At 34.9% G+C, this 16,480-nt stretch overlaps 2 protein-coding genes across 2 annotated transcripts; both read left to right on the top strand.

The window, feature by feature from the left end:
* Positions 1-857: 857 nt before the first annotated feature.
* Positions 858-13,974, top strand: LOC145789821 (uncharacterized). The gene is made up of 3 exons (XM_082867308.1): positions 858-1,227; positions 6,030-6,108; positions 12,584-13,974. Exon 3 carries the CDS (start codon positions 12,669-12,671, stop codon positions 13,710-13,712), a length of 1,044 nt encoding a protein of 347 aa, XP_082723434.1. The 5' UTR covers positions 858-1,227; positions 6,030-6,108; positions 12,584-12,668; the 3' UTR covers positions 13,713-13,974.
* LOC145824374 (protein FAR1-RELATED SEQUENCE 5-like) lies at positions 7,121-9,526 on the top strand. The gene is made up of 2 exons (XM_082924016.1): positions 7,121-9,282; positions 9,370-9,526. The coding sequence occupies exons 1-2, from the start codon at positions 7,121-7,123 to the stop codon at positions 9,524-9,526; spliced, it is 2,319 nt and encodes a 772-aa protein (XP_082780142.1).
* Positions 13,975-16,480: the final 2,506 nt, after the last annotated feature.

Raw genomic sequence — 16,480 nt, 5'->3', positions numbered from 1 at the left:
TTCCAAAATAGCAAAAAAAATGCCCTCTCTCTATCTCAAAATATGTGAACCACGTATTCCAAGGATCTTGGTGTCAGATAAGTACTTGCCTTTGCCCGTGCTACAGTGGAGTATGATGAAAATTATTTGAGGGCTCAAAATCGTTGATTCGAAACCCAAAACGACGTCGTTTTTTTTTTTTTTTTTTCTCTTTTTCTTCCTTTTCTTGCTTTTTTTTCTTCTTGTTTTTGAACACAGACAGACAGAGGCGAGAGAGAGAAAGGAGAGAAGAGAAGAGAAGAGGAAGAGAGAAGAAGGAGAAAAGATGGGGAGAATGAGGAGGAAGAGAAGAAGACGGTGATGGCGGAGAAGGAAGATCGACGGTGATGGTGGTGATAAGAGATTCGGATCTGAATATATATATATATATATATATATTTTTTTTTGGTGATGATGATGTGTTGATAATGATGATGATGAAGAAGATGTTGTTGATATATATATATATTTTTTTTAGTGTATCTGATTTGAAGATGTTGATGATGTGTTGATGATGTTGATGAAAATGTTGGCTGTTGATGAAAATGTTGATGTTCTTCTTCTTCTTCCTCTTCTCTTTTCTTCTACTTCTACTTCTGCTTCCTCTTCTCTTTTCATCTTCAAAACAATGAGAAAGAAAAAAAAGAAGAGAAAAAAAAAAATCCAAAATGACGTCGTTTTGGATTCTGAGCAAATTCGAACTTGAAAATTTCGGGCCCTGTAACAGCTTTGGAAGTATGATTTGGTACTAGCCTAACCCGTGCTACAGTAGAGAATGACTTGGTACTAACCGATATTTAATATTAGGTATTTGATATTGTTGGCTATTTCTTTTTGGGAGCTGTTAAGATGTGCACCTCAATAAGATGTGCACATCATATACACATATATTTTAAGCCATTAGATTTTCACAAATAAATCTCAGCCAATGAAGAATTTGATTTGGAATATTGGCAACCCCTTCAACCGGTTACTTTTTTTTTCAAATTGTTTCAGTTTTTTCCCCAAACCCCTCTGTTTTGGAGACAGCACGCAGACCCTCCGTCTTCGCCCTCGAAGACCATCACTCGAAGGCCATCCCTGCGAAGACGACCCACCATCGACTTCGCCTGAAGGGAGACAGCACGCAGACCCTCCCTCTTCGCCCTCGAAGACCATCACTCGAAGGCCATCCCTGCGAAGACGACCCACCATCGACTTCGCCTGAAGGTATGTCTCTCTCTCTCTCTCTCTCTCTGTAATTTTTTTCTCTCCCCCTTTCTCCATGTCCATTGTATGAAACCCTAGACCGCCGCAATCCCTTTCTTTGAAACTGTGAGTCCACGTTTGTGAACTCACTGGGTTTGTTTATAAAAATAGGAAAATATTAGGTTTAGGTTTTTTATGTTTGTTTGCTTTGATAGTTGTTTTGATTCCCTTCTTCGAAATCCCCTTTTGTTAACCCCCATTTCCTGTATCGATTGTTGCTGACACAACCTTATCAGTATTTTGGAGAGGTTAGCTAAAAGGTTAAATATATTGTTATTTGATTTTCTATAACTTTTTATTTATTTATTATGTATTATGAATCGTTTGTCATAATACATTATTTTTGAAAAATTTGATTTTATGTCAATCAGGCTTGACTTTGAACTTTGCATTTAGGGCCTAGGAGGTATTTGTGCTTAAGTGTGCCTCACACTTTTACTAACATTGATTTGAACTCGTAGTAGATTCACTAGTAGCCTTGCTCCTCAAATTAATTATGTCTTGTTACTCATGCAACAAATCATAAAAAGTTGGTGAACTCTCTCAATTTCCCTTGCATCATTGTCTCCAATCAAAATAGAACTCCAATACACTAATTTTTTTACCTTGAATCAAGTACAACAACATTTCTTGTAATATCATGTATATTGCCCGATATTTTTTTGACCACCATTTTTTATGCCATTGATTTAACTGGCTCAATAGAACAAGAGAGCCATTGAGACAATTCCATCCTAATCTCATATATATTTGGAAAACAAACATTGGTTATGGGTTTTTTATGTTTGTTTGCTTTGATAGTTGTTTTGATTCCCTTCTTCGAAATCCCCTTTTGTTAACCCCCATTTCCTGTATCGATTCTTGCTTCCCATTCTTCAAAGTGCCCCTTTCACGTTTGTATATATAGTAGAAGGATTGCGAAGCTCATATCGTGAGAAGGATTAGCTATGGTTTTTGCTGCAAAGAGAGAACCTGAAGAACATAGACAACATGACCACAATATGAAGAGAGATTGAACACAAAATACTTAAAACCTTTGAGCCAAGAAAGGTGAAGTGTTGTAAGAGTTATCCAATTTTGGGTATTTATAAGATTTATGAGAATGTTGTATTGGTTCAAGGAATCTTCATAGTCAGATTACTTGGTATGACAACTATGAATGATTATGTGAAAATCATTTATGCACTTGGATTTACTTTTTGATATCCTTAAAAGCTAGGAATGTTCGTGGAAAAGTCTACTTTTAGAGAGATTTTGTATATTTCATGACAAGAATAACATGCGCGACAATGAAATTTTTGAAAATTTAAGCCTTAAATAGAAGCCCACAACACAAATTAGGCTAAGGACATAGTAGCAGTCCTTGAATTCAAAAAACTATGGATGTATTCAAAGTTGTTGTCTTCTCATTTATTTATTTATTTACTTTCCTTTTGTATGTAACTTAGCCTCTTTTTCTTTTTCTTTTTTAATTGTTTTCTAGTGGTAATCTGCTTTGCAAGTTGTCAAAAAGGTAGACCTACTTGGATTTTTCAGAGGAATGACACATTGACTTCTTGAGAATTTAGTTTAACCATAAAATGAACATACATGAACCTTTTATCTCAAGTTGGTGATAAGTATCTTATTCAAAAGTAGTACTATAACTGTTTCTAGAAACATAATTTAACACTTCAAATACTTTCTACCCACAATTGTGCCCTCCATTTAACATCGCATGTTTGTGTTTGCTTTTTGATTATTTGTATCGATTGTCAATGTAAAGAGTGTTTTTTTAGTTGTTTGCACATATTATATGCATAGTAGAGCCAAAGGCGACATTAATTTTCATGATGATGATCACATCATAATGAAAATTTTATGTTAGCTATGAAATTTGGATTTATCAAGGAAAGGGAAATATTGAAACAAATAAATATTTTTGACTTTATTTTCGTCTTTTCCTTTTCTTTTCCTTTGTTGGCCTCCACATATAATCAATGATCCGAACATAATCTTAAAGTTTTCGTATTTGTATTTGCATATCCTGCATTAAACTGTTTTAGGAAGTAAACTTGTTTTTGCCTGAGAAGATGGTTATACTTGTATATTTTTTTTACATCTTCTTGAATATACAAGTTATGAAATTCTTAAGTTCTATTTACAATAAAGTACCCAAAACAGTGTGTCAAATCTGTTACAGAAAAAAAAAACACCAGATTAAGAAGGGCCTGCCATTATTTTATTTTATAGTAGGTAGAAGGGCCTACTGCTAATATACATATAATTTACAAATATGTGTTTTGTGTCTAGATGCATCACCATATTTGTTGCAAATTAGTTTTCTTTCTTCATGTGTTAGTTCAGCATTGGTTCACTGTTAAGTTATTAAGATTAGGACTCTAAACCAACCGAGTTGACCTAATAGTTGACTTGAGAACCTAACGAATTTTAAATTGTATTTAATTTAATAAGTTGGTCACAACCCATTGTGATATTCAGTTATAACCCAATGTGGTGTTCATCACGATTCATTATAGTGACTTTCTTTTTAATAAAAATGGTATTTGGAGGATTTTGACCATTGTGATATTTATTTTTTCATGCACATTCACAATTATTGACCAGTACCACATGTTGTTAATTCTTTGAAGGATCTCATCATGCTTCATCCTTAGACAACATAACTCCTCCTGCAAGAGTTTTGCTGAGGTTCTTGATTTGGCATTTGAAAAACAAGACAAAAGAGAATTAGGAGATGAAGAAAATAATAATGCTGCACTATGAGAAGGAAACTCATAAGTTTGCCATAATTCACAAGGAAATTCACTGTGCTCCCTTAAAATTTTAATTCATATAAAATTTTGTCTCATTTTTCATCTCTTTTACACTAAATATAAAATTTAGCATTGATAATCGATATGTCTATACAGTATCTATCAGCTCCGATTGCTTTCGCCTTAATAAAAAGGATGTCAAAATATGAATTGAATCGGTTTAGGTTTTTGATGTTTGTTTGCTTTGGTAGTTGTTTTGATTTCATATATATATACATATATACACTTCAAATTTGGCTTAAGTGTGTGAAATCTGATTTGTGGGTGATTGAATTTTGTACTCATGTAACTGATATGAGACTGTAATTTTTTATTTGTTTATTGAAATCTGTTATGTTTGTAACAATTACTCTTGTGCTGGCTTGTTTTTCCTATTAGAAAGAAAATTACAGTGGTTTGGGATGTATTACCTTTAGCAATTGTTTGGGAATTGTGGAAAGTGAGAAACGAATGGATTTTTTGATGTTATTGTGACTTAGTTGAATATCCATTTAGTTATTTTTGTTTTTTTTTTCATCAAAAGCGTTAAAAAATTATCTGAAATTATTTCATTAAATCTCATGAAGGGAGAGTTATTTCTTTTAGCAAATTGAGAACCAATACAGTAAATCAAAATTTCATGGGAAAAAAAAAAAGAAGAAGCATTGGAGATGGGCCTGATCAAATTTGATGAAAAGGGGAATTTTGGATAAGAGGAAGGTGTTTAAAAAGATTTTACTGAAAGGATTTGAGTAGTTCATATAAAATCAAGTTTTTTTTACTCAAATTTGAAATCAAATTAGTTGAAAGAATTGGTGAAAGGTTGGAGATGCTCTAAAATGGTTTATGAGTTACCTTGGAGGCGATGAAATGCCAAAATTTGATAGGACTAAGGCCTACATTAGAAAATCTACAAGGTATTAACAATATAATAAAAGTTATGAAATGATGAGATTTTTAACAGTGTATGAGGACACCAATGTCTTACAACTATTTTTGGGATTCTATGTTTGAGGAGCAAATTATTTGTGCAAAGTTCATAGAAATTTAATTTAGCTACCAAGTTGTTATGATTTGAACTTGTAATTGACCGTGCAAAAGTAAAAATAGGGATATCTATAACTAGTGGTGTGATTTGTAGAACGTGTGTATCTTAATGTGTTGAAATAAAGTAGCAAGACGGATAGTTAAAAAGTAAGTTTGTGATGATCGGTATAGGTTGCTTGCATTAGGCTAGGTAGACAAGCATGCATTGTAGGCATAAGATCAGTCTAAGTGTGATGCTTGTCTTTTATACGAGCCTTGCTTCTTGGGCTCGAGCCTTTGTTTTTTTAAGCTGCAAGGTTTTCTTGTAAGCTGCATTCCTTGATCTTCGAAGTGAGTCTTAATCCATAAGCCTCAACAGCCTTTTAAATTGATTGTGACATTGTTTGAAAATAGGAAAATATGTATTAACAGTGAACATGGAGGTAATGCATCTTTTGATGATATGGCTAGCAAGGTAGGCAATAGAAAGCGCGCTTGCCTAGTAACATCATAATCATATGAGCATTTTTTTTATGGGATCATCCACTTCTTTGTTCCACCATTTAGTGTTGTAAAAAAATGGCATGAATTAAAAATTGTCTAATTTCGTCTATTTTCGTTTCTATTCACAATTCCTATTCAAATTCAATATTCAAGCATAACCTATCAGTACTTATTGTTTAATTGACTCGCATTACATGGTGTACTAAACTATTAAATTTTGTCATTTTTCCCTTGTTTTTCCTTTTTGCCCATAAATGCAAGATTCAAATACAATCTAAAGGTATTTTTGTTTAATTGACTCACATGGCATGGGGTTCTAAAATCTGTTAAATATTTTTCGTATATAGATTCTTTCTTTTCTCGCCATAATCATTACTTTCCTTAACTATTGTCTTCTTTACTAACTCAATTTCGATGTTTTGTTTTTGTTTGTCATAGGTCCTCAATTACTCCATCTTAACGTCAAAATAAACCTATACCTCCGACATCCCTTCCTTCGTAGCGGTTGGATTAGCAGGTATGCTTTTTAATTTATTTGGTTTTAATTAATAGCAGGGCACTGGCGGGTGTGCTATTTTATTTATTTGCTTTTAATGAATAGCAGGGCACTGGCGGGTGTGCTATTTTATTTATTTGCTTTTAATGAATAGCAGGGCACTGGCGGGTGTGCTATTTTATTTATTTGTTTCATTTTAATTGATATTAGGGTACTTGATTCTGTGTTTTTGAAATTTTTTGCTTTGAATTGGTAGCAGGGCACTGGCTGGTGTGCTTATTTATTTGTTTGTTTTAATGAATAGCAGGGCACTGGCAGGTGTGCTATTATATTTATTTGTTTCATTCTAATTGATTGTAGGGTACTTGATTCTGTGTTTTTGAATTTATAGCAGGGCACTGGCTGGTGTGCTTATTTACTTCTTTGATTTTAATGAATAGCAGGGCACTGGCGGGTGTGCTACTTTAGTTATTTGTTTCATTTTAATTAATAGTAGGGTAATTGCTTTTGTGTTTTTTAATTTATTTGTTTTGAATTGATAGCAGTGCACTGGCTGGTGTGCTTATTTATTTATTTGATTTTAACGAATAGCAGGGCACGGGCGGGTGTGCTATTTTATTTATTTGTTTGATTTTAATTTATAACAGAACACTGGCAGGTGTGTTTGTAATTAATTAATTTTATTTTAATTTATAGTAGGGTACTTACAGGTGCTTTTTTATTATTGGCATATAATTGATAGCATAGCACGGACTGGTGTGCTTATTTGTTCATTTTCTATAAAGAAGTAATAATTGGTAGCACAATATTGGCGGGTGTGGTTTTTTTGGTTTTTTGTTTGGTTTTAGTTGTTAGTAGGGTGCTTGCAGACATGTTTGAATTTTTTTTTAAATTGATTGCAAGGCACTGGCAGGTGTGCTATTATATTTATTTGTCCTGGAGATGTAAATTATAGCAGCGCAATGGCATGTGTGTTTTTTAGTTGACTTGTTTCGTTTTAATTGCTAATAGGGTACTTAGAAGTGTATATACAATGGATGAACCTGAAAGTAGTAGGCCTGAAGAGGTCAATACTGAAATTGATGATCAATTTGCTCTAGATGGCAAGGATGATGTTGTTGATGTGAAAGAAGGGTTAGCTTCCCAAACCTATGATAGTTTACGAATGCTTACTAAGGAAGATGTGTTGCAAATGAAATTCAATTCAGAGGATGATGCTTATACTTTCTACAATGCATACGCTAAGGTCATCGGTTTTAGCGTACGAAGAAGTAGAAAAAGAATTACTGGAGACAACAAATTTGTAGAGAGTAGGAAATGGGTTTGTTCAAGGGAAGGTGTAAGAGAAAAGAAATACTTGCAACGTGTGGAACGGGTAAGAACTCCTAGGGCAGAAACTAGACTTTTTTGTAATGCCACATTTCGTGTGCGTTATGACAAGACAGCTAGGAAATATGTTGTGACCCACTTTGTAGGGGAACACAACCATCCGTTGGCAGCACCACACTGCGTCCCTTTTCTTTGGTCGCATAGGTTTGTAACAAGTGCAGACCAAGCTCAAGCAAAGGCCATGCGCAATGTGGGTATGAAAACGAGTCAGATCATGGATTTTATGGTCCATCAGTCAGGGGGTTATGAGAAGGTGGGCTTCATTCATAGAGATTTGCACAATCAATTCCAAGCTGAGCGCAAAGTACAACTCGCAGAAGGGGATGCAGAGGGTGCGTTAGGATACTTGTCAGCTAAATTAGATGCAGATCCATTATTTTTTTTCAAATACAACGTCGATAAGGACAACCGGTTGGACAAGATTTTCTGGGCAGATTGTAGGTCTCGAATGGATTATGCTGCATTTGGTGATGTATTGGTATTTGATACAACTTATCGTACAAATGCATATAAGAAGCCATTTGTAATTCTAGCTGGCGTGAGTAACCATTTCATGACAACTATATTCGGATGTGCTTTGTTGCCTGATGAGACAATGGAGACATACACGTGGGTGCTGGAAATGTTAATGGAGGCCATGGATGGTAAAAGACCCATCTCCGTTGTAACAGATGGTGATAGGGCAATGCGTCAGGCAATCAAAAGAGTTATTCCAAACTGCAGACATCGTTTATGTTCTTGGCATCTGGAGAAAAATGCCTCAACAAATGTCCACATACCAGAATTTACAACTGATTTTGCACAGTTGATGTTGAAGAAATGTAAAATTGAAGAGTTTGACAATGCCTGGGCTGCTATGGTGAAACAGTACAAGTTGGAGAACAATAACTGGGTGTCGGATATTCATCTGAAGCGTGATAATTGGGCTGAGGCATATCTCCGTGGTCACATGTTTGCTGGAATGAGGAGCACTCAATGTGTCGAGGGTATAAATGCATATTTCAATATATTCCTAAACCAAAAGGTTAGGCTGTATGAATTTGTAGCGCAGTATGATAGGGCTCTTGCTAGAATGCGTGTTAATGAGGCAGAAACAGAATCTAAAACAGAGAATAGTTTCCCGGTTTTGACTACGCCATTGAGGAGTTTGGAGAAACATGCAGCTGAACTCTTTACTCGGAAGATTTTCTCATTGTTTCAACATGAAATCAGGAAAGAGGGTAAATTGTTTGTGATGGAAAGAGTTCAGCTTGAGGATCATCGCACCTACCGTTTTGGTGAGTACAAGTCACCAACATGCACGTGGACGGTTGAGTATTTTCCAGCTAATATCACAATGAAATGTTGTTGCTTGAAGTTTGAGTCGTTTGGCATCCCTTGCTGCCACATGATTGCTGTTATGAAATCTGAACAATTAATGTGTATTCCACCGAGTTGTGTCTTGCAGAGATGGACAAGACGTGGTAGGTCAAAGTGTCAACAACCAAGTCTTACCCAAATTTGTAGCACCCTAACACAGACAGCTCGGTTTGGTATACTCAGCTCCTGTTTTAGTGAAATGTCATATTATGCCTCACACGCGGACAAAGATTTTGAAGAGGCAAGGGAAATAGCTTTCCAGCTGACATCGCAGATGAAAAAACGTTGGGCAATGAGAAAAGAATGTAACGCCGAGGCTGGGGACAAAAATATTGCACCCAAACTATATGGCGTTGGTGATCCGAATGTAGTGAAGACCAAAGGGAACCCCGGAGGGACATCTTCTATGGGTAAACCTCCAAAACCAAGGCGGTGTGGGTATTGTAGGTATGGTACTTTCATTGTATGACCTTTTAATATCCTGTTACATGCATATGATTATTAAAATCGTTTATGCATTATTTGCTACTGTAGGAGCATCGGACACACGAAGCGGACGTGTAAAAAATTGGCTTCAAGTAGCCACAGAGAGGGTAGCAACTCAGACAGTGAACCATTCATGAACACAAAGTTGGATCCCCACACGGATGATATCGATGAATTGCCAATTTATCCAAATGATCCAGTGTAGTTGACTTTCATGATGAGGCTTACAGTGATCGAAACATTGTTTTTACAAGGAGACATTAGTGGCTAGTAGTTATGTTTTGTTAATGTCTTAGTTGTTTTAATCTTAGGCATTCTTAATAAATTTCGTAGTTTGGAGAATAATTTTGAAAATAAAGGTGAAAACATTCAAAATTTGTTTGATTGCTGATAAAATAGGGAGTTGCTCATGCCATTACTTTACAAACAATCACTGTTAATAATACCGAACTGTCTCTATTTCTCTTTTGTAGATTTTTTTAATTGTCTGTTTGCTTGGTAAGCAATGGTGGACATTGCTGTTAGGTGACACATAACTATGCTTATAGTGGAATGGTATGGTATCGATGTATAGGTATAATAAGAGATGATGGAGATGTGCATTGTCAAAATATAAACAACTTCATCACCCAACAAAAAATTTAGTAACATGAACCCAACTTGTCATTCAAACAATAGCGTACCATTAAACCAACTTTGCAAATGTACTTCCTTAAAACTAAAAGCATCTAAGAAAATTTTGGACTTGAGGCTGTTGATGCAGTCAAATTAGGACTTGAGCTTATTTGGCTATTTGCTCACACAAGAGATCCGAATCATGGAATAATCTTCATTTTAAAATTTTATTTATATTTTATTTAATTTCATTATTTAAATTTAATATATATATTATTTAATTTCATTGTTTGATTATTATTATTTTTAAAAACAAATTTATTTAAAATTTTAATTAAAAAAATAATGTATATTTCTATTGATATTTTATTTATTTAATTTCTTAAAAATAAATTTATTTAATTGTGTAAAAAATAAAATAAAATAAATTTTTATTTAATCTAATTAAAAATAATTAAAATATTAAAGATATATTTAATATTGCTATTACTTAGTAAATAATTAAAAAAAAATAAAATAGTGTTTTATTTATTTATTCTATCCATTCCATCTAACCAAACGTTAAATTTACTAAAAAAAATTATTTTCAAATATGTAATCTCATAAAAAAATAAATGCAAGATATATATTCAACGCAACCAAATAATCTGGAGATTCACTCAAGTCCTATGATTCTAATACCTGTATCTCTTGCTGCCATTGGTGGCACTACCTCAGTCTGCCATCCTCCCACCGGTGTCGCCCTACTCCGACGCCGTCATCGTCCCACTGACGATCATTCGAGTAGAAGGTGCAGCAAATCCCGATCAGAGCTATATGAGGGTCTCTCTCTCTCTCTCCCCCCTCTCTATTTATGAAAAGCTCATACTTTCTACTTGTCTTGGCAATGCCAAGAGATGATGAGAGACTTCCTAGTTTATGCTTGAAAATTTCAACTTTTCTAGAGTAGACTTGATCAATCTGTCTATATCTCAAATGTAAACTGAGAATATATTATATTTAAACTTTCTGAGAACAATAACTCTTGCCTATTCACTTTCTGAGAAAATATCTCTTGCCTATTCCATAAGTCTGATATAGACCTATAAAATGGTTACCCACATCAACCAATTGTACGCAACACATGGCGTGAGACTTGTCTGGTTACCAGTACTTCTAGTGCTCATTCTATGTGCAGCTACTTATGTGGCACTTCTAAATTTCTCTGTGACATTATATCACAAAATTCTCGGATTTTCATGTAGTCGTCTTTTCATGTTTTTGGTGTTTCATGCTATATGCGTCGTTATTGTCAAAAGTTACAGCCCATCATCTACTGATGTACTTGATCCATTCTTGCCTGTCCTCCACTTTCGTTATGGAGTAGAGGAAGAGCACACCGAATACACAGACAGTACCTATGAGGAGCAGAGCAGCCAACACGGCAGCAAGTACAACGACAATTACAATGATGACGATGACAAAAATATATAAGCCATTTATCATGGTTCGGATGGTTACGATGAAGAAAATGATGACAATGGTAGCGATGGTGTTGTTGGTTAGGATGATGATAAAGACGAATTTAACAATGATTTGGAGAGCAGAATTGAGGGATTCATCGACAAGGTCATAAAAGGATGGAAGGAAGAATTGTTAAGAGAGAATCTTCACAACGGTTATGGGATTAACAGATTTGGAATGAAATACTGTACATTAATGTTCTATAGTATAGCAAGTTTCACTTTTGTGTTTTGTAACTGGTTTTCTATACCTATTTCATTTCTTCTTTTCAAATCTAAACTTCACCTTTTTTGGTTGGGAATTTAGGGTCTACAATTGTTATCTTTTTCATTTTCCTAGATGTGTTCACTTTTAGGGACGATTAAACGTGCACCATTGCTTTGCACCACACAAAAGAACTGTTGTAATTTTTTGTTTTCTAATAAATATATAATAGTTTCTTGTGTTACTTGACCCATCTTAAAGAGTAAATTTTCTGTAAATAAAACGCTCGCCAAACCAGAAACAATCTTTTCAGTTGTTGATAATGTTCCAGCTGAAGTTTCTATTTTTCCCCAAATATGGACGAAAAATGTCCTAACAGTACAGTTAAAGTGACTATATAAGGCATGTGAACACTCCTAAAGTGACTCAGTTCCTTCTGCTGCTTCTGAGGTATGTGAACACAAAATGGCATTATATTTGTTTTTTATATAGGTGTCTTCTAAGAAGTTTCTATATAAGGGTGCAATTGAGGTTAGTAGTTGAACACACAAACTTAGAAGCTCTTAATTGTATTGGAACACTATTGGATTAAATTTAAATTTGATTGTACTATTGTATGGTATCAATCCACTCCTAGCCGTTAGTGCAATTTGAATGAGATGAACTCTCTTTCAATTTCTGACTGTGCTTTTGAATGAGATGAACTCTCTTTCAATTTCTGACTGTGCTTTTATTACGCATTAATAAAAAGAACTTAATTTCAGAAATAGGAGCCAGCTGGTATTGTTGTTCTGCCAATTTTTTTTTCCCCTGAAGCATGTGCTCTTTCTTGTTAGTTCTTATAGCAAGTTCCCATGTTAGATTTTTTGTTTTACTTTCTTATATCTTGTAGTTAGTTTTTGCACAATAACTATTGCTTATCTACTATTTTTTGTGTTAGGCTTCTACTCGGGAATCTGTGGAAGTTGTCCGTGATTATTGGGTAATATTCCTTGATTCAGAGCAGCAACTAATCAAACTTGAAGATGCCACGGAAAAAGACAACAAAAAAACCGAGTAAAGGAAAAGCGGAAGCTCCTCACGTTGACCTTGGTATTTTTGCTAAACGGGCTATTACGGTAGAGCGGGCTGTCAAGTTGAAGGAGTTAACTCATACTGATATTCCAGCAATTGTGGGCCACCTGCATATCCAAAACCTAATCGAACGGGAAGGGAAGGCTAATGTCAACCTGGTACGGGAATTCTTTGGTAGCATACAAAAGCCAACTGATACAGAGAACTTGATTCTGAAAACAAAACTGAGGGGGAAAGATGTGGTGTTTTCTGCGGATTGCATATCAAAATTCTTAGACATTCAGCGACCAACACATGATGACAAAACACAATATCCATACCTTCCTGGTGTTGACCTTCCTAATGAAGCCCAAATTGTTGATGATTTGTACATTGAAGGAGTCATACCACAAGACAAGTATCATGTAAAGTTCCTGAAGCCTGACGTTGCCGTTCTTCATCTTATCTTGTGGTACAATCTTGACCCAAGGGGGGTGAAATCCACTTTTGACCATGAACGAGCACTCATGTTGTATGCTGTCCATAATTTCAGCCCTCTAGATGTTCCGAAGATAATTTGGCAAGTTGTGGATTCTGTCGCAAAAGCTAACAATCCACATGCAGCATTACCATTCGGCCTCCTTGTGACTGATATGCTACTTGGGCTTTGTGTACTGACTCGACCAGATGATGAATGGAAGGGGCAGATGAGCCACATAGGTCGTGGAACGTATGGGAAAACACAAGGGCAAAGTCGAAAGCACCGTGAAAGACAAGATCCTACTTCATTGGAGAGCATATCAACTCGTTTGTACGAGGCTGTGTCCATGTTGAACCGGATGGAGTTGCAGCACAAGAAAGACATGAGGAAGGTCAAGTTAGAGCTAAAAAAAATGCGGAAAGCCTTTTGTGGTGAAGATTTTGAGAATTCAACTAGTTCTAATGATAGTGAGCAGGAATCTAATGGGTCCAACCATGATGACAGCCAACAAATGGACACAGACAATGATGGTTGAACAAAGTTTGCAAGGCCAATGATTTAGCTGACACTGTTACTTTTTTTTGCAAACAGTGTTACTTTTTGTCCCATACTTTTGCGAACAGTGTTACTTTTTGTCCCATACTTTTGCGAACAGTGTTACTTTTTGTCCCATGTATTTTGAAAAAAAAATTGAAACAATGTTAGGATTCATGGATGGCTTATGTGATGGACAACATTTGGATGGTTTATGTCAACAATATTATTTAGTATGATGCTTCGACATTTTTGATAGACATGTCCAATTATAAATTTTTTTTTTTGGTTCAAATCCAACGATGTATGTATAGCTTGCTGAAATTTATGGATACCAATTGACTACACAGTTGATACATCGATTCCAAAACTTAGTATGATATTTATGCACGGAATGTGATTAACAACTATAATTCCTTAGATTTCTTAGACGTTCTTTCTTTCTAAGTCGTTGAAGGGTACATTAGGTGTTGCTTACTAGCAAGAAAATGCAGGTCCTCTGTTGCTTTTTTGTAGCAAATACTGTCATTGTTCTTGGTGTTTTTAAAATTTGCAAAGAACTACCTTTGCGCGCCTTCTAAGTGGGGAGATGAAATGAATTATCACTTTCTCTGTATTAACAATATATTTTTTATTTAATTTTTTTTTGTATTGTTCATTTTATGTGTTTTCTTAAACGTAAAATTTAGAAAATTTATTAGTTATTTTGTTACTCTGCCAAGGACTAGTCCTATTACACTCTTGTCATTTGAAATGTGTACATGATAGTATTCACTAATGGCACAATTTTAGTTGGACATGAACTGATTAAGCAACAAAAATTATTTTGTACTATATATGTAGCAATGCATGGACTCGTTCTCCAGTTTTTAAAACAGTTTCCCCACTAACATTTGGTACATGTGTGTAATTTTTGATGGATTGTAAATGTAACAACCAAGATTAATGTGGTACAGTTAAATATCACAAATAGTGTCATCACCCCAATCTTGAGCAACAATATAAATTCCATACAAATTGAAACCCAAAAAATAATATGTTTTTTCAATCGTCCACAAAATACTACCAAACTGGGTTACTTTAGTCATCCATGTTTCTTCAACCATCTAATATGTTCATAATTGTGAATAAGCATAGTGGCAAAAGTACGGTAAGGCGAATCAATCTCTTTCAAACAGCCATGTTTACAATCAAACTTTTTTTTTCGTTGTAACCTTCCGGAGCCTAGAGTACCTGTTACAAAAGAAATTGCATTCAGTAAGTAATCAGCTGAGTTTATGAAGGGCATAAGTTGTTCATGGTTTGGGGACGCACCTCTCTTTGTATTGTTCAAGCCTATTCATAACCTCAATGTAAATACGGTTGGACGAATCGTTCACTAGGTCAACTAGTAGCCTAAACCTTTCCAGTTTATCAAACTAAGGAAACAAAACAAAAAAATTTCCATCAACAATACCATCATATGACATTGTAATTGCAATAGTGTAATTATGTGGTTAACATTGAACAGTCACCTTGTGTACGCCGGTCGGCATAACAACACCTTGCATGTACTTCATGACAAACATACCACAGTCGTAGCTTCATGACAACATACATATGAATGTCAAACTTGTGTGTAATGTTAATAAGAAAGCCAAAAATGAATAGCGAATGAAAAAATTTTAGAATACCTATCGGTTTTATGTTGGAGACAAGCGTCTTTCAACCTCTCTAATTCGAACTCCTTCACATTTGCAACATAAAGGTCTCCAAAATATTGTTGCAATAACAAATGCATTGTTTGAACCTATGCATGAATGTTGTAAGATAGATGCAGCTGATTGTTTTTTTTCTTTAAAAAAATAAAATAAAATAAACGACTTACCAATTTCCTTGCCATTAATTCACGACGTTTGTCATTTGTGAGGCTGGGACTCGAGTCAAATATATAAGCCATGCGATGTGCCATATCTATGTTGACACAAAACCAATGTTCTTCATGGTCGTTCACCGGAATATATATCTGAGTGACAATAATAAAAAAAGGGTCATGCAACGTTGCCCAACCAGTTTAGAAAATTTATAAAAAAAAAATAGTGACGACGTTGATACCCTAAAAAACTTAATAAATAATAAAAATATTAGTAAAATGGAGGGGATATTTAAAATAATCCTGTAAAATGGAAGAATGCTTGACACATTACTTCTTGACAGGCATGAAGCTTCCCAGTGTATCGAGACTCCCCAAAAAATTCGTCACATAGCTTTGCATGGTCCGCCCCATTGATAATATGTTGCTACAATTGATAATGCACAAGTATACATCAATAAGTATACATGAATAACCAAACATAAACATGACACACTAGACTACTCACCGATACATATGTGGGAAAGTACCACGTCCTATGACACTTATCGGGGAAGAGCCTCCTTTGTGCGTTTGTCAATTGTGCTACAACTAAATTAATAATCTGAAATACATGCATCAAATAATAATTTGAAACCTATATCCTTAAAAATGACTTCACATAGCAATATTGATGCATGAAATGAACACTTACGGAACCACAAATCCATGTTTTTGGTTGTAATGAGCACAAATCGAATCGGGTGGCAAATTCAACCGGCGTGTAAAACAACTCCATGACCACAATATCCTCACTGCATCATGTACAATTGAAGAGTTTCACTTATTGGTGATAGAGAGGAACATACAAACGCAATAAAATTACCTGCTTTCCAAATCCTTATCGAAACAATAAGCCTTAACAATTTGCTCCTCAG

Source organism: Camellia sinensis, chromosome 4 (assembly GCF_055761805.1).
Source record: "Camellia sinensis isolate YWXY chromosome 4, ASM5576180v1, whole genome shotgun sequence".
In the NCBI taxonomy this organism is placed as follows: domain Eukaryota; kingdom Viridiplantae; phylum Streptophyta; class Magnoliopsida; order Ericales; family Theaceae; genus Camellia; species Camellia sinensis.
Note: the sequence above shows the minus strand (reverse complement) of the source record. Positions and strands in the feature narration are given on the sequence as shown.

What these genes read in the sequence shown, in the direction of transcription:
- LOC145789821 (XM_082867308.1), top strand. Translation starts at nt 12,669, where the DNA reads ATGCCACGGAAAAAGACAACAAAAAAACCGAGTAAAGGAAAAGCGGAA.
- LOC145824374 (XM_082924016.1), top strand. Translation starts at nt 7,121, where the DNA reads ATGGATGAACCTGAAAGTAGTAGGCCTGAAGAGGTCAATACTGAAATT. An exon ending in AGGCGGTGTGGGTATTGTAG is followed by an intron (nt 9,283 to 9,369) that starts GTATGGTACTTT and finishes TTGCTACTGTAG; the next exon opens with GAGCATCGGACACACGAAGC.